Here is a 17,895-nt window from a genome sequence, read left to right as displayed (position 1 = left end):
CTGAAAATGAGCGACTATCAGCACGCAGAACTTCTGGGATATCGGCATCAGTTTAGCGAATGTATCCCGCATGTGCCGATATAACTACGTCCAGTCGACCCCACCAGACAAGGTCAGTGCTGGTTCGTTTACCAGGGGAAAAACAATCAAAGGATAAACGTTGCTTAATCTAGAAGCTCCTACTATAGAATGGTAAAGAACCATTACAATACGTAGCTCACTGAGGATAAGATATTGGAGGTATTGCATTCATGCATCAAAACACCGAGGACCGTCAAGAGATCTAAAGTTACAAATAACATATGTATCTACGTGCATAGAGCACTGAATGCTATATAAAAATAATAAAACACAGGAAATACCGATAGCACAACGCTAGAAGCACAAACATGATCGGCCGCTTCCATGTTCACCGGTGGCAAGCTGTACTGCTGCGGCTGAATGAGAGGCAGGGTCGAGATATTCATCGGGTACCATATCCTTGGCTTTTTTGAGAGCACCCGCTGCAGTGTTGCGCTGGAAAATTCATGCATTAAACTTTGAGCAAAATGAAAAAAATGAACGGAACATGCCTGAGTTCCCAAGATAGGATGGGGTAGGGGCAAAGTGGCAGAAAACTGTGATACGGATATCGGTAAAATACGAAAACAACGAAAGAAGGAAACATACATACATCTAAGGGATCACGAGTGTCACTGTTCTCAGAAGGACGTACTGGCTTCGCGCGAGGAGAGAAGCCAAGAAGGTTTTTGAGACGAAGGAACACGGGTTGCTGGGGTTCGACGGTAGGCAGAGGTCTAGGCGCCATAGGTGTGGCAGGTATCGGTGGTTTCCGGCGCACGGTAGAACAGCGAATTGCGTCAGGCTGCAGAAATAGTAATGGATGAAGCGGTGCAATGCCAAGTAAAAGAATACAACACGTACTTTTGATAGATCATGGTGAGCTGGCTTTTTGCGTGCACTTGTCTATGAGGAAAGATTAGCACATGAACAGGAGATGTTTATGAGTACACTTGCCCGAACAAGGACATCTGGTGGAGTATCGCAGATACAGATGTTGAAATCATCGTCAGATTCGATGTATGTCGCGTAAGCAAATTGATGCGAGTCGGGTGAGAGGATAAGGATACCAGGACTTTGAGCGTTGAAGGAAGCGAGAAGTTGACGCGACTCGCAGTCCCAGAGCTTGATGGTGTTATCGAAGGAAGCGCTAGCGAGGAGAGCATGGTCAAATGAAAGCGCTAGGCCAGTGACATCCTTGATGTGCCCTTCAAAGGGAGCTCCGACAGTCTCCAGCGTTGACGCGTCAAATTCGTAGATTGTCTTGGCATTGTCATTCGCGGTGAAGTTGAACGGGGATATGATGGTCTTGTTGCGTTTTGTCCAGCATACAGCCGGCTTATGCGTGAACCCTACTCCACCGAATTCCCCAATCCTCACATCTAATTTCTGTGATTGAACATCACGGACCTCAAGGCACATCCCCAGCCACGACCTGACCGCAAGCTTCTTCGAATCTGTTGAGAACCGAACCGCCCCCGGGCCTCTGAATGGACCAGCTACGAGTTCTCCAGTCTCGAAGCTCCATATTCGCGTTGTAAAATCATCTGATCCACTCGCCAACAACCTGTTGTCCGCAGAGATATCGATGCAGGTGATCCTTCGTGAGTGTCCTTCAAATGTTCGCACAATCCCCGTCTCAACATCACACGCTTTCAACTCCGCACGATCACCATCTCCACCACTGGCAGTGACAACCCATCGACCATTCCTTGATACTGCTACTGCCCAAACTTGCCCTTTACAAACAACTCGTGCTTCCTCGATTTCCTTACCTACCTTTAGATCCCATTGTCGGGTGGTCTTATCCCAAGATCCGCTGATTATTCGCTGACCGTCTGGATAGTAGGATATGGCTTGAATCAAGTCTCCGTGGCCCTTCAAGGTCAACGATGATGTCAGATTCGATTCCGTAGCAGTTGTCTTCAACGTCGGGGCAGAGGCCATGACTGTGTCTCTGAGCCAACCTGGTAGTCGAGTACAGGCAAGGTATTCTTTGGATGCGTCGAAATGCACAAAGGTGAGGTCTCCCGGTGTCCGTGTATTATATGACTGACGGTAGCAGCGATTCAGATACGAGCTTTCTGGTAAATTCAAACATCAATTCCTCCGCGCTGGGGATACCGAAGAGAATTTGGTGTTACCAGATGTTAGCGCTTTAGCAGCAAAGAACTGAAGGAGTGATGGATCCCTGAATGTGAGTCCTAGGCTCCGCCTGACATATATATACCCTATCTATATCATCACCTGTGCATTGCGCCCGTCATTCTATTCATCGCATTTGCTTCTCCGCCTCACAACCTTGGCAGTCACTGCCACGACTAAAGCGTCAAAGCTGTCTTCCTGTTCCCACCCAACGATGGGCAAGAAACACTCAAGTACTACTTCTAGTACCCGCTTTATCACTCGTTCGTCGTCTTTGCTTCGAATGGCTGAACGTTTACGAAGACCATCTTTCCTTACACCTCATATCAAACTGTTCTGAGTACGCAGATATTTCGTTACCTTTGAATCTATCAAAATTCAATGTGTATCTAACACCGAAATTCAATGCCGCTCCCCAAAATTCAAGATTAGGATGGAACTCAATCAGACCGCTGTCTGCGCATAAACTGTTGCACAAAAGGTTTTTTCTAGCTTTCAGTATCAGCGACGGTATATGTACTGATAAGGGAACTCAGTGTGTAGAAAATTGAACGCCTAGAAACGGGAGCTGAGTGTTCTACGAATAGCCAGGTCTTATGCATTTCGACTCTTCGAGGTCAACGTCCTTGAATATGTATGAGCTATGGTATAAGAGATGAAAGAGGTTGAACGTGACATTCTGATAACTACACAGTCTGCACTTGCACTCCGTCAGATAAATTTGCCAGTTTGAATGGATGACAAGTTCTTCGCAAGTCGCAAGTTGTAGTAAACAAGAAATGATGGGTCCGATCAAGGTCTGATAATGAGAAAGTCAGTTAGACCAGTGCTCTCCTGCATCAAGCCTGCATGATAAATTAGATCATGGCAGAATTCGCGAAGAGCATGATTTTTCGTCAACGACGATGATTCTCCCGACTCCAATGACTGTGCAACCAATGTTTCCTCATTGCGGCCGTAAGTGTAGAGGATACTGGAGTAGGCCTATGATTAATATACAGTATCTCGTTTTATCTATTGTAAATAATTTCTGAATGCGAGATAGTCAAGATTCAACGAGATCTGGACAGCGAGTCAAATTCACTCCTGATCGCTTCGTCAGCTCCCTCCGCCGAGGGACGGCCCCAAGGATTAGTAGACCAACATTGCTCGATGAATGGCCAGTATTGCTCAAGAAGCTCAGGATAACGAGATCGAGAGGGCGTTTGTGACTTGGCTATGCGGAGTATGATGGTGGCATCGTTCGTGAGGTAATAATAGGGTGCTTTGTTGGTGAGGACCTACGAGTAGAGCTTTTCATATTAATGAGAGGCTAAAATTGACCCAAACATACCTGCAGCGTGATACCGCCAAACGAATACATGTCGCTCTGCTTGCTTGGCCGAACCTGAGTACCATCATCCCGCACTACGAGTAGCTCAGGAGCCATCCATCGCACGTTTCCTTTGATCGTGGACGTATGGGAAGCCTGAGAGGCGCTTATGAACTCGGAGTACATCAAGGAAAGGCCAAAGTCAGCAATGCACGCGGTGCCATCACCGTGGATCAACACGTTAGGCTGAAGCTCGCGTTTAAATGAAATTGGAACAATCAATCGAGAAGATCGAACTTACCCCATTAAAGTCGCCATGGATGACATTGTTGGTGTGGACTGTGAAGAGTAGTTTCTACAGCTCCGTCCGGTGAGAGAAGTCTATAACATACGATATCGCAGACCAGCTATGATATCCCTTAGCTAAGATTTTCATCAGTCGGGTTAGGAAATATTCAATATACATGAAGAGAGACTTGCCAGTTGGAATCGCCGAACGAGAGTCAGAGCCGCACCTTGGAGCTTCAAATAGACTGTCAAGTTGCCGTTCTCCGCCCAAAGACTGACTATTGCTGGAAATGGGCCGAAGCCATGGGTATAACCATAAATGCGTAGGATATTTGGATGATTGAGCTTGGCGCATATCCTCAGTTCATGCATAATCCTCTACGAAGTGGTGCCCTGTAGTGTAAGTGACGAACTCAATCTTCCGGTGAGACACTCGCCTGAATCATTTTGGTCTTGGCTGGTCCAAGTTGATCATCGACGTACTGCAATGCTTTCACGGCGACCTGCAAGATGATAAAAATTTACACAGATGGACAGACCAAAGATGGTAAACGAACTCTGATGGGGCTAGGATCTTTGTACAAGGTGCATTTCCAGATCTTCCCAAACCCGCCATGAGCAACAGGGTAGTCTCCATTTTTGATGATATATTTTGAGAGGTCTTGAAACATTGTACTTTCGAGATCTTCTGTGGGTCCTTTTGAGCGTGCAATGGTCTGTAAGGGAATGTTAGCATACAAAGTGAATGTCTGCGAGGAATGAATATACATGCCTGAGCAAGGACTGCGGGTGGAGTATCATAGATGTAGATCTTGTTGTTATTATAAACTTCGGTGAGCGTTGTGTAAGCCAGCTGGCGTGAGTCGGGTGAGAAGACAAGTAAACGCGGAAACTGAAATGAGTCAAAGGAGGCGAGGAGCTGACGGGACTCGAAAGCCCAGAGCTTGATGGTGTCGTCATAAGCAGCACTGGCCAGGAGAGTATGGTCAAATGACAGTGCTAGGCCTTCGACAACGTAGGTGTGCCCCTTGAAGGGAGTTCCAACAGGCCTTAGTGTCGATGCGTCAAATTCGTAGATTGAGTAGTCATTGGCAGGGAAGTCGAATACAGCCAGTATGTTTTTGTTGTTGTTTGTCCAGAATATTGGCGTATATGTGTAATTTTCTCCCTTGAGTGTGACATCCAATGTCTGTGATCGGAGATCCCAGATTTCAAGGCACAACCTCGATTTGAGCGCAATTTTTTTGGAATCTGTGGAAATTCGAATTACCCGCACCCAATCCTCGCTCTGGAATGGACCGGCCACGAGTTTTCCGGTGTCCAGATTCCATACCCGCGTTGTGTAACCTTTTGACGCACTATTAGGAACGTCCATTAAATTGATTGACACAGCTGCCATCAACGTGTTGTCCATGGAGATATCAATGCAGGCGATCTCATCTGCATGTCCTTCGAATCTTTTCACAACCCCAGTCCCAACCTCACGAGCTTTCAGCGCAAACCTACGCAAACCTCCTCCACAAGTGACAATCCATCGACCATCCCTCGACATCACTGCGTGTACTTGCCCGTAAACATAGCGCGCTTCCACAATTTCCTTGCCCGCCTTCAGATCCCATTGCCGAACAATATTGTCCGAGGATGTGCTGATCATTCGCTGGCCATCTGAAAGATAGGATATAGATGTGATATAGCCTGCATGACCTTTCAAAGCTATGGATTGTTCCGGACTCGATTCTTGCGATGGAGGGAGAGAAGGTATGGCAGGTGACGTAGTTGTACTTTCGAGATTTTCTGTGGGACTTTTTGAGCGTGCAATGGTCTGTAAGGGAATGTTAGCACACAAAGTGAATGTCTGCGAGGAATGAATACACAGGCCTGAGCAAAGACTTCGGGTGGAATATCGTAGATGTAGATCTCGTGATTATCTTTGGTGTATGTTGTGTAAGCCAGCTGGCGTGAGTCGGGTGAGAGGACAAGAATATTGGAATATCGAACATCAAAGGAGGCAAGGAGCTGACGGGACTCGAAAGCCCAGAGCTTGATGCCGTCGTCCACAGCAGCACTGGCCAGGAGAGCGTGGTCAAATGACAGCTCCAGGCCGTTGACAACGCCGGTGTGCCCTTTGAAGGGAGTTCCAACAGGCCTTAGTGTCGATGCGTCAAATTCGTAGATTGAGCGGCCATCGACAGGCGCCCAGAGTGCAGTCAATATGTTTTTGTTGTTGTTTGTCCAGAATATTGGCGTAGATATGTGCTCTTCTTCAAGCTCGACATCCAATGTCTGTGATTGGAGATCCCAGATTTCAAGGCACGTGCTCGATCCGACCGCAAGCTTTTTGGAATCTGTGGAAATTCGAACGGAGTCTATCCAATCCTCCGAGTCGCTCTGGAATGGACCGGCCACAAGTTTTCCGGTGTCCAGATTCCATATACGCATTGTTGAACCGATTGACACACCTGCCACCAACATGTTGTCCATGGAGATATCAATGCACTTCAAGCCGATCCTAGATGCATATCCTTCCAGTATTTTCACAACCCCACTCCCAACCTCACGAACTTTGTGCGTCAAAAATCCAGAAGTGACAATCCATCGACCATCCCTCGACACCGCCATTGCGTATACGCCATCTTCATCAACATCGCGCGCTTCCACAATTTCCTTGCCCGCCTTCAGATCCCATTGCCGAACGATCTTGTCCGAGGATCCACTGATCATTTGCTGGCCATCTGAAAAATAGGACATAGATGTGATCCGTTGTGCATGACCTTTCAAAGTTATGGATGGTTCCAGAATCGATTTCACAGCGGCTATCTGTGTCGATGAGGAAGACATGGCTACGTCTCCGCGAGCGAAACCGTGAAGTAGTCAGGTACGAACAAGTTTTCCGACAGTGCAAAGGTGAGAGCTCGCAGTATCGATGTACGACAGTGATTTGAAGAATATGCCCCCTGCTGAAGCCAATTGTCAGTTCATCCGCACTGCAAGTCTAAATCAGAATTTGTTACCGAGAAGTCGGCAGCAAAGGCGTTGGAGAACAATGAAGCTTGGAATGTTAGAACGGCCTTGCGCACAGCCCTGATATGCCCTTTTCGCATGGCAGCTGTGCAACGCGCCTAAATCATTTTATTCATCGCATTTGTTTCTCCTCGCTTCTCGCCTCACTGCCATGAGTATCATTAGCGTGTCGAATCTCCTTGTCCCACCCCAACTTTATCGATGCTCGTTTGTCGATTTTGTTTTGGCTCGGCCACCTATCCCTTATTAAATTGCTCTGAGTACGCGCGGGCATCCCATCCAGTGTACAACCTTCTGAATATTTTGGTAACTTCTCAACCGCACGATGGCGAGTTTAAAGGTGAGCTGCATGTATATGATTCTTGACCACACGTCAGAAAGCAATCTTCATTGTGCCGTTGTCTTCTAGCGCTAGGCATCCAGTAGTCACCACGGAATCACTTGTACTGGGTTCCCCTGAGTAGTCGGGCCTATATTCAACGCGGATGAAGTCTTGAAGACTTCACTCCATCAACAACGCCCATCAGCAGAATTATCGGAGCTTCTGATCAGCGCGTCGGCTTAGAAATGGGAAATGAATGTATTATAGACAGCAATATCTTGAGTCAGTCAGCTAGAATCTGCATATGAGCTGTGTATAAGGTTGACGTGACACGATAAATGACCACGCAAAGTCTCCACTTACACCGTCGAAGAAATTCATCATTTGGGTCGATTTCAAGTTCCCACAAGGTAAAATCAAGAAACTACCGTCTCGTCTTTCGCCTGTGACACGCTTGTCGCAGAATTTGTCAACACGATCATCGACTGTGATTCTCCGGACTCTGATAATCCTACAACCAATGTTCCTCATCGTAACACAAGTACGTCAATACCACAAGAGAGACCATGGAATGAGCCTACATGAGTACTTAGATCTATTTATCTGGCTGTATTGTAAACAAATTTTGGGATGAATAATCAACGAGCGAGTAAAATTCATCCCTGATCGCTTCGTCAGCCCACTCCGCCGAGGGACGGCCCCAAGGATCACTAGACCAAAATTGCTCGATAAATGGCCAGTATTGCTCAGGGAGCTCAGGATAATGAGATTGAGAAGGCGTTTGTGACTCGGCTATGCAGAGTATGATGGCGGCATCTTTCGTGAGGTGATAATAGGGTATTTTGTTGGTGAAGACCTACGAGTAGCTTTTCATAATTAATGAGAGGCCGAAATTAACCCAGGCGTACCTGTAGCATGACACCACCGAATGAATACATGTCGCTCTGTTTGCTTGGTCGAACTTGAGAGTCATCCTCCCGCTCTATGAGCAGCTCAGGAGCCATCCATCGTATGTTTCCTTTGAGCGTGGACGTGTAGGAAGCCTGAGAGGCGCTTATGAACTCGGAGTACATCAAGGAAAGGCCAAAGTCAGCAATACACGCAGTGCCATCACCATGGATCAACACGTTAGGCTGGAGCTCATACTTCAATGAAATTGGAACAATATAGAAGTTCCGACTTACCCCATTGAAATCGCCGTGGATGACATTGTTAGCGTGGACTGTGAAGAGTAGTTGCATCTCTGTCCGGCAAGAAAAAAGTCTATGACATACGATAACGCAGACCGACTATGATATCCCCTAGCTAAGTTTTCCATCAATATGGTTGTGGGCTACACAATATGCATGGACTTACCAGTTGGAATCGTTGAACAAGAGTCAGAGTCGCACCTTGACGCCCCAAATAGGCCGTCAAGTTACCATTCTCCGCCCAAATACTGACTATCGCTGGAAGCGGCCCGAAGCCATACGCATAACCCCAAATACGGAGAATATTTGGATGGTTGAGCTTGGCGCATATCCTCAGTTCACGCATAATCCTCTACGAAGTGGCGCCCTTTGGTATAAGTGACGAACTCGATCTTTCGGTGAGACACTCGCCTGAGTCTTTTTAGTCTTCGCTGGCCCAAGTCGATCATCAGCGTACACCTGCAATGCTTTCACGGCGACCTGCAACATGATAAAATTTAGACAGTTGAACAGAGAAAAGACGGCGAACGAACTTTGATCGAGCTACGATCTTTGCACAAGGTGCATTTCCAGATCTCCGCAAATCCGCCACGAGCAACAGGATGGTCTCCATCTTTGATGATATATTTTGAGAGGTCTGGGAGCATTGCTCTGAGACCATCAGGCTCAACATTATCATAAAAGGCGTGGGAAGAGGATGGAAGGAACTCGAGGTCTGGGAGCATTGATTTGAGACCGTCAGGCTGAACATAAGTATCATAAAAGGGTGTAAGGGTGTGGGAAGAGGATGGAAGGAACTCGCGGGGGAGCCGTAAAGCCACTGTAGAAGAGGGAAATTGCGATGGAGGGGGAAAAGCTATGGCAGGCAATATCGTTGTGCTTTCGGGGTCTTCTGTGGGTCCTCTTAAGCGTGCAATAGTCTGTAAGGGATTGTTAGTACAGAATGTGAATGTTTGCGGGGGATGCATACACATGCCTGGGCGAGGACTTCTGGTGGTGTATCGCAGCTGCAGATGTTGTTATCATCCTCATAGTCGTGTAACGTTGAATAAGCCAGCTGGCGTGAGTTGGGTGAGAGGACAAGTAAATGCGCATTCTGAACGTCAAAAGAGGCGAGGAGCTGACGGGACTCGAAAGCCCAGAGCTTGATGGTGTCCTTATAAGCAGCACTGGCTAGGAGAGTATGGTCAAATGACAGTGCTAGGCCGGTGACATGCTTGGTGTGCCCTTCGAAGGGAGTACCAACAGTCTTTAGTGTCGATGCGTCAAATTCGTAGATTGAGGAGTCGGTGAATGCAGTCAAGATGTTTTTGTTGTTGTTTGTCCAGAATATTGGCACAGATGTGTATGTTCCAACATCGAGTGTGACATCCAATGTCTGTGATCGGACATCCCAGATTTCAAGGCACGACCCCAATCTGACCGCAAGCTTCTTTGAATCTGTAGAAAATCTAATTGCGCTGACCCAATCAGAACACTCGAATGGACCGGCCACGAGTTTTCCGGTGTCCAGATTCCATATCCGCGTTGTGTAATCTTCTGACGCACTTGCCATCAACGTGTTGTCCATAGAGATATCAATGCAGGTGATCCTCCTTGTGTGACCTTCGAATCTCTTCACTACCCCAGTCCCACAGGCTGTCAGCTCAGCATTACCATTAAAATCTCCTCCACCAGTGACAATCCATCGACCATCTCTCGACACCGCCACCACCTTTACACCTTCCTGGTAAACACCTCGCGCTTCCACAATTTCCTCGCCCGACTTCAGATTCCATTGCCGAGCGGTCTTGTCCTCAGATCCGCTGATCATTCGCAGGCCATCTGGAAAATAGGACATAGACCTGATCCAGTCTCCATGACCTTTTAAAGTTACAAATTTCAGAACACATTTCGTAGCAGCCATCTTTATCCACGTAGAAGCCATGGCTACGTCTCCACGAGCGAAACCGTGAAGTAGTCGGGTAGCTTATGTCACGCGGGTGCGAGACGATAAGCTATATCGGCCTAGGCTTACGACACCCGAAGGTTAATCGTAAGGATCGTCGTTAATTAGAAGGACAGAAGTCCGACTAGTTAACAGGGGCTTTGCTCGTCGACGAAGTCGATGAGTAAAGATCGAGACTATAGGCTTATCCGCAAAGAGCAGATAAGAAGATAGAATATAGACTGCTGGCGAGGCAGAAGGATCACTCTGGTGAGAGTAGGAGGTCAAGAACCAAGTAGATTCAAGTTAGGGAATATAGTACATGGTAGCGAGTTTATATAGAGGACAGGAAACGTATTAGTGGATGATAACTCGTACTACTGGGAGAGGCAATCGGTAAAGGGTAAGACCATAACAGGAAGGCACGTTCGGTCTAGGTAGAACGTGCTAGATAAGAAAATGAGTCAAAGATCGAAATAAGAAGTGAAATGCGCAGGGGCACGATCGTGCAGCTGCGGATCTAAGTATACGTCGCATGTGCGACTGCGCACCGAGTCAGAGATCATAAAAGGGAATAGGGCAAAGGGGATGCGTCATGCATCATAACATTGGTTACCGTCCGGACGGTAAGGGCAAGGGGACTGTCCGCAGGATCAGTCAGGTGGTGAAACGGAGCATGGGTATGCTTCGTCAGCGAAAGGATCCGGCCAAATGTACTGGCTTTGCTGAAGCGACAGGTAGAGGGCGAAAGGGAATGCGAGGATGACGAGGATGACAAGGGTAAGGTCGGGGTAAGGGTATGATGCGAGGGCTGATACGAGGAGGATTAGGAGAAAAATAGTAGGGGCCCAAGCGTCTAGATGTTCTTGTAACACTCCAAGTCTACAACGATCGCCGACAGTGATTTGAAGAATAGGCCCCCTGATAAAGCTCGATTCATCCGCACTGGAAGTCCAAATCAGAATTTGGTGTTACCGAGAAGTTAGCAGCAAAGACGTGGAGGAGCAATGTCGTCTTATATGTGAGAACAGCCTTGCGCACAGCCCCAACATTCCCTTTCCGCATGCCAGCTGTGCAATGCACCCAGATCATTCCATTCATCGCATTTGTTTCTCGTTGCATTTCCTCACAGCCATCACTAAAGTCACTGCCATTAGTATCATTAAAAGTGTCAACTCTCCTGCGAGTCGTCACACCCCAACTCTATCATTGCTTGTTTCTCAATTTCATTTTGGCTCGGTCACCTTTCCCTATTAAACTGCTCTGAGTACACGCAGGCATCCCATCCGGTGCACAACCTTCTTCGTAGCTTCTCATCCGGTGTCCATTTACAGATTTCAAGGTCAACATCTGGGTTGCACACAGCATCGTCGAGAGTGAGAACGCAAAGTGACACGCTGTCTATTCACAAAGACGAACGAAGGACAATACTGTTCATATTGTATTTTCAAACTCGCTGTTGTAAACACGATTGCTCATCGAAGAACAGACCGGAGGGGTGTCCTTGTCATGATAAATCTCACCACTTGTGAGTACTAGAGCCTGACACCCATCACCCTTATAACTCACAAGGCATACAGTGCGCGATCGAGGATGACACAGCAAGTTGGATAGCCATGGAGTATATCGAAGGCGAGGAAGTCTTTCAAGGATTACAGATCAACATCGAGGACAGCCATTTGCGTCGTAGAGTATGTCATTGCTGGTTGACTACTGATCCAGAGCATCGCAAATGGTGCAACGTGATGCTCATCAATGCGCTCACCTGATGCATTGTCCGCTTGATTGCTTGAAAGCGATATGAAGGATTTCTGACTTAGGTAGGTCCACAATCAGCAGCGCATTGCAACCCTTGAATAGCCCTAACGTTGATAATGATGGTTATTCGCTGGTTTTCGAGATATTCGACTCGCCCAAGAGTGCTTTCAGCAGAATTATAATTATATCACGATCATCTGTTCATCCGCACCCAACAACTGACACCGGCACACCGTCATCATCCTCAACAACCCGTTCTGCCCATAACCTGGCACCCGAAGTGCGCCACTTGGTCACACCGAACCACATGCTCCATCCCTCTCCTTTCACGCCGATACAAAATGCAGATCACGCAGGAGTTTCAGGCCATCCTCGAATGCACTGACGCTCTCTTGAAATGCAGAGATGACCTTTCAGGTGCTGCGACACCTTTGCTTGTGAGCAAAGCTTCTTACTCTCATTTCATTTATACCTTCCTTCAAGTTTCCAAGTTATAATGCACATGTAATGATCTGGACTACTTACTAACTATCGCAATATAGCACAGTTTAATTTGCGTAATGAGTGTCATCCTTTACCTTCAAATACTAGTACCGTGCACTGGAGCTGCCCCACAAGTGTGAATAACTCCTTGCAATACGGACAACGGGTAGTGTTTCGCAATGAAATCAAACTCAACGACAAGAACGTGTCACAAGAACGGTCTGGTAAAGCGACCCCCGATCAACAATCATTTCATACTGTTCTTTGCTACGTGTACAAGTATTTCGAACAACTTCATTCCATGCTTTGTCTCATATTAGGATAGTCTTCAAAGCCTTTCCCGCTGAAGCTTTCCTCAAGGTACGCACTGATCACACCACTCGATCGCGCAAGTGAAATTACATTTCCTCCTAGTCACGATTCGAGTCTTGACTTTTGTTGTATCTCCCACTGCGAGTTCAAGTTGCACAACCTGACAATGAAGCGTAGAGTAAATCTGACAATGTCAATGTAACGTTGAATCAGTTGGTTCAAGGAAACTGAGGAGGGCCCCTAACGTTCCTTCCTGAGTGTCGTCGAGTTGCAGTTAAATTCGACAGAACCTTGAAAAAGCTAGAGTTTCCGGTTCGAGTCTATATGCATAGAAAACGTACAGTGCAGGAAGCTTCGTAGGTATGAGGCAGAATATAAGCTTCCATCTCAATCTGCGTCACTGAAGTCCTGGACAATAGATGCGTCGCAGCACAAGATGCGAGCCAATACGCTGAAAACTGCAGTGGTTTCGTTTCGTTTGTGACTGATAACCAGAAGGATGGGTCTATTGACAGACGACAGCCTGCGCCGTATCAGCTGCATCTCGATATCCGATCTCGATGCAAATAGTTTGTCCAATTTGAATGGAGCCAGCGAGCACCAACAGCAACAGAAGTGATTCTCCAGCATGACTTTACTCAACGAATGGACGTGAGCTCAGGAATAAACCTAGATCTTGGAGCACTACCCCTTAAACTGCTCTTCATCGCACACAATCCGCGCTCCCACAAGTTCTCCCTGGTACATTATCAGTCAAAAACACGCTACCCATTGCGCAACCACTGTACGGACCATCAAAGTAGAATGGGTTGAGATGCCTAAAGTGAAGTCGGATGTCCACCCCGCAAGCTACTCATTGTAGGTTAATGGAGAATTGTTGAGGTTGAAGTTCGGATCACTGTCTCACAGCCTAGATGACATGGGCAAGGCGGCGCCGCATACCGAACAGCCAAATGACCGGGCTGCATGTTGGCTCACCATATTTACAAGAACAGAGCCGTAGACGTCTAGGACCGCATCCGATACCAGGCGCGTGTTTGCTTGTCGCAGAATCCGTGAACACAATAATCGACAATGATCCTACAACTGACGTTCTTCATCGTAGCACAAGCGTGTCAATATCACAAGAGAGATCATAGAATGAGCCTACATGAGTACCTAGATCTATTCATCTGGCTGTACTGTAAACAGATTTCTGAATGCGAGGCAGTCAAGAATCATTGAGATCTGGATAGCAAAGAAAATTCATTCCTGATCGCTTCGTCAGCTCCCTCCGCCGAGGGACGGCCCCAAGGATTACTAGACCAACATTGCTCGATAAATGGCCAGTATTGCCCAGGGAGCTCAGGATAACGATATCGAGAGGGCGTTTGCGACTTGGCTATGCAGAGTATGATGGCGGCACCGTTCGTGAGGTTATAATAGGGTAATCTGTTGGTGAGGACCTACGAGTAGAGCTTTTCATATTAATGAGAGGCCAAAGTTAGCCCACACATACCTGCAGCATGACACCGCCAAACGAATACATGTCGCTCTGCTCGCTTGGTCGAACTTGAGAGCCATCCTCCCGCTCTACGAGTAGCTCAGGAGCCATCCATCGCATGTTTCCTTTGAGCGTGGACGTCCAGGATGCCTGGGAGGCGCTTATAAACTCGGAGTACATCAAGGAAAGGCCAAAGTCAGCAATACACGCAGTGCCATCACCATGGATCAACACGTTAGGCTGAAACTCGCTGTTTCAATAAAATTGGAACGATCGAGAAGATTGAACTTACCCCATTAAAGTCGCCATGGATGACATTGTTGGCGTGAACTGTGAAGAGTAGTTACAGCTCGGTCCGCACAGAGAAAAGTCTATGACATACGATATCGCAGACCAGCTATGATATCCGTTAGCTAAGATTTTCATCAGTTGGGTTACAGGGATTGAATATGGATGAAGAGAGACTTACCAGTTGGAATCGCCGAACGAGAGTCAGAGTCGCACCTTGACGCTCCAAATAGACTGTCAAGTTGCCATTCTCCGCCCAAAGACTGACTATTGCTGGAAATGGACCGAAGCCATGGGTATAACCATAGATGCGTAGGATATTTGGATGATCGAGGTTGGTGCATATCCTGAATTCACGCATGATCCTCTACGAAGTGGCGCCCTGTGGTGTAAGTGAGGAACATAATCTTTTGGTGAGACACTCGCCTGGATCTTTTTTGCCTTGGCTGGTCCAAGTTGATCATCGACGTACACCTGCAATGTTTTCACGGCGATCTGCAAGATGATAAAATTTAGACAGGTGGACAGACAAAAGATGGTAAACGAACTTTGACGGGGCTAGGATTGATGTAAAAGGTGCATTTCCAGATCTCGCCAAACCCGCCACGAGCAGCAGGGTAGTCTCCATCCTTGAAGATATATTCTGAGAGGTCTTGGAACATTGCATTGAGGTCGTCAGGCTCAATATTATGAGCAGAAAAGACTGTATGGGCGTGGGAAGAGGATGGAAGGAACTCGCAGGGTATTGGTGAAGCGACTGTAGAAGAGGGTATTTGCGATGGATGGGGAAAAGCTATGGCAGGCAACATAGTTGTGCTTTGGAGATCTTTTGTGGGTCCTTTTGAGCGTGCAATGGTCTGTAAGGGAATGTTAGCCCACAAAGTGAATGTCTGCGAGGAATTAATACACAGGCCTGAGCAAGGACTTCGGGTGAAATATCACAGATGTAGATCTTGCAATCATATGCTGCATAAGCCAGCTGGCGTGAGTCAGGTGAGAGGACAAGTAAATGTGCATTCTGAACGTCAAAAGAGGCGAGGAGCTGACAGGACTCGGAAGCCCAAAGCTTGATGGTGTAGTCATGAGCAGCGCTGGCCAGGAGAGTATGGTCAAATGACAGTGCCAGACTGCGGATATAGTTGGTGTGCCCTTTGAAGGGAGTACCAACAGTCTTTAGTGTCAATGCGTCAAATTCGTAGATTGAGGAGTCGGTGAATGCAGTCAAAATATTTTTGTTGTTGTTTGTCCAGAATATTGGCGTAGATGTGTATGTTCCAACATTGAGTGTGACATCCAATGTCTGTGATGGGACATCCCAGATTTCAAGGTACGGCCCCGATCTAACCGCAAGCTTCTTTGAATCTGTGGAAATTTGAATTATGTCCACGCAATACTCGCTCTTGAATGGACCGGCCACGAGTTTTCCGGTGTCCAGATTCCATATCCGTGTTGTGTCATCCCATGACACACTTGCCATCAATGTGTTGTCCTCGGAGATATCAATGCATCTGATAGTGCTTGTGTGCCCTTTGAATCTTTTCATCACCCCAGTCCCAACCTCACAGGCTGTCAGCTCGGCACGATTCGACCATCCACCACCTGTGACAATCCATCGACCATCCCTTGACACCGCCACTGCGTGTACCTGTTCCTTGTAAACACCTCGCACTTCCTCAATTTCCTTGCCCGCGTTCAGATCCCATTGCCAAGTGGTCTTGTCCTCAGATCTGCTGATCATTCGCTGGCCATCTGGAAAATAGGATATAGATCTGATCATTTCTGCATGACCCTCCAAAGTTATGGATGGTTCCAGAATCGATCTCACAGCGGCTATCTGTGTCGATGAGGAAGCCATGGCTATGTCTCCGCGAGCGAAACCGTGAAGTAGTCGGGTACGAGCAAGTTTTTTGACAGTGCAAAGGTCAGGCTCCTGGTATCAATGTACTCCGAGTCTACAACGATCGCTGACAGTGATTTGAAGATTATGCCCCCTGCTGAAGTTAATTGTCAGTTCATTCGCATTGGAAGTCTAAATACGAATTTGGTGTTACCGAGAGGTTAGCAGCAAAGACGTTGGAGAGCAATAAAGTCTTGAATGTGAGAACGGCCTCAGTGCACACAGCCCTGACACGCCTTTTCCGCATGCCAGCTGTGCAAGCGCCTAAATCATTCCATTCATCACATTGGTTTATCTTCCCTTCTCGCCTCACAGCCTAAAGTCACTGCCATTAGCATCATCAGCGCGTCAAATCTCCTCGTCTCACCCCAACTTTATCGTCGTTCATTTGTCGATTTCGTTTTGGCTTGGCCACCTATTCCTATTAGATTGCTCTGAGGACGCGCAGGCATCCCATCCAGTGCACAACCTTCTTCGTAACTTCTCAACCGGTGTCCATCTACAGATTTCAAGGTCGACATCTGGGTTGCACACGGTCAGTCGTACACAGCATTGTCGAGAGTGAGAACCCAAAGTGACACGCTGTCTATCCACAGAGACGAACGAAGGTCAAAATTGTTCATATTGTATTTTCAAACTTGCTACTACAAACACAATTGCTCATCGAAGAACAGACAGAAGAGGTGTCCTTGTCATGATAAATCTCGTCACTTATAAGTACTAGAGCCTGATGCCCATCACCCTTATCACTCACAAGGCATATAGTGCACGATCGAGGATGAAACGGCAAGTTGGATACCCATGGAGTATATCGAAGGCGAGGAACAGCCACTCGCCTCGTAGAGTTTGTCATTGTTGGTTGAACACTGACCCAGAGCATCGCAAATGGTGTAATGTAATGCTCATCGATGCGCTCACCTGATGAATCGTCAGTTTGATTGATTGGGAGCGATATGAGGGATTTCTGACTCAGGTCCCCCAATCAGCAGCGCGCTGCAACCTGTGAGTGGCCCTAGCGTTGATAATCATGCTCATTTTTGATATTCGACTCATTCAAGAATCCTTTAAACAGAATTGGATCATCCGTGCGGGAAGTTTATATAAGGTTTCAAATTCCTTGTCGTCTATAATAGGCTCCTCGACGTTCAATACCGGTGACAAAAGACTGTCTGCCTTGACCCCAACTCAAGCACCGAGTACCGAGTACCTTCATTGAATATATGCAAAGCAGGTCCTTGATTTTCATTTTCATTACTAAAACGATAAAGTTGAAGTTCGAGTCCCTGTTGAACAGCCCAGATGACATGGGCAAGACGGTGCCCCCCCCCCCCCCCCCCCCCCATACCGAACAACCAAATGACTGGGACGCAAGTAGGGTCACCACAATTACTAGAACAGAGTCGTAGACA

General features: G+C 47.3%; 3 protein-coding genes across 3 annotated transcripts; all 3 read right to left on the bottom strand.

Annotated features, from left to right (window-relative positions):
* Window positions 1-3,129: 3,129 nt before the first annotated feature.
* EDB93DRAFT_1229301 (kinase-like domain-containing protein) lies at window positions 3,130-4,507 on the bottom strand. Its single transcript, XM_041451267.1, has 7 exons — window positions 4,363-4,507; window positions 4,243-4,308; window positions 3,998-4,183; window positions 3,910-3,940; window positions 3,819-3,856; window positions 3,539-3,763; window positions 3,130-3,485 (listed from the first exon to the last, which is right to left on the bottom strand). The coding sequence occupies exons 1-7, from the start codon at window positions 4,474-4,476 to the stop codon at window positions 3,258-3,260; spliced, it is 888 nt and encodes a 295-aa protein (XP_041305887.1). The 5' UTR covers window positions 4,477-4,507; the 3' UTR covers window positions 3,130-3,257.
* A 3,109-nt stretch (window positions 4,508-7,616) lies between these two features.
* EDB93DRAFT_1338410 (kinase-like domain-containing protein) lies at window positions 7,617-9,240 on the bottom strand. Its single transcript, XM_041455388.1, has 8 exons — window positions 9,216-9,240; window positions 8,872-8,987; window positions 8,726-8,818; window positions 8,505-8,690; window positions 8,423-8,453; window positions 8,333-8,370; window positions 8,057-8,293; window positions 7,617-8,004 (listed from the first exon to the last, which is right to left on the bottom strand). The coding sequence occupies exons 2-8, from the start codon at window positions 8,983-8,985 to the stop codon at window positions 7,744-7,746; spliced, it is 960 nt and encodes a 319-aa protein (XP_041305886.1). The 5' UTR covers window positions 8,986-8,987; window positions 9,216-9,240; the 3' UTR covers window positions 7,617-7,743.
* A 4,756-nt stretch (window positions 9,241-13,996) lies between these two features.
* Window positions 13,997-15,110, bottom strand: EDB93DRAFT_605004 (kinase-like domain-containing protein). The gene is made up of 6 exons (XM_041456847.1): window positions 15,016-15,110; window positions 14,771-14,956; window positions 14,684-14,714; window positions 14,594-14,631; window positions 14,317-14,541; window positions 13,997-14,263 (listed from the first exon to the last, which is right to left on the bottom strand). The coding sequence occupies exons 2-6, from the start codon at window positions 14,948-14,950 to the stop codon at window positions 14,036-14,038; spliced, it is 702 nt and encodes a 233-aa protein (XP_041305885.1). The 5' UTR covers window positions 14,951-14,956; window positions 15,016-15,110; the 3' UTR covers window positions 13,997-14,035.
* Window positions 15,111-17,895: the final 2,785 nt, after the last annotated feature.

The sequence above is a fragment of the Suillus bovinus genome (genome assembly GCF_016758785.1).
Source record: "Suillus bovinus strain UH-Sbo-P2 chromosome Unknown EDB93scaffold_44, whole genome shotgun sequence".
NCBI lineage: Eukaryota > Fungi > Basidiomycota > Agaricomycetes > Boletales > Suillaceae > Suillus > Suillus bovinus.
This window is presented reverse-complemented; position numbering and strand designations above follow the sequence as displayed.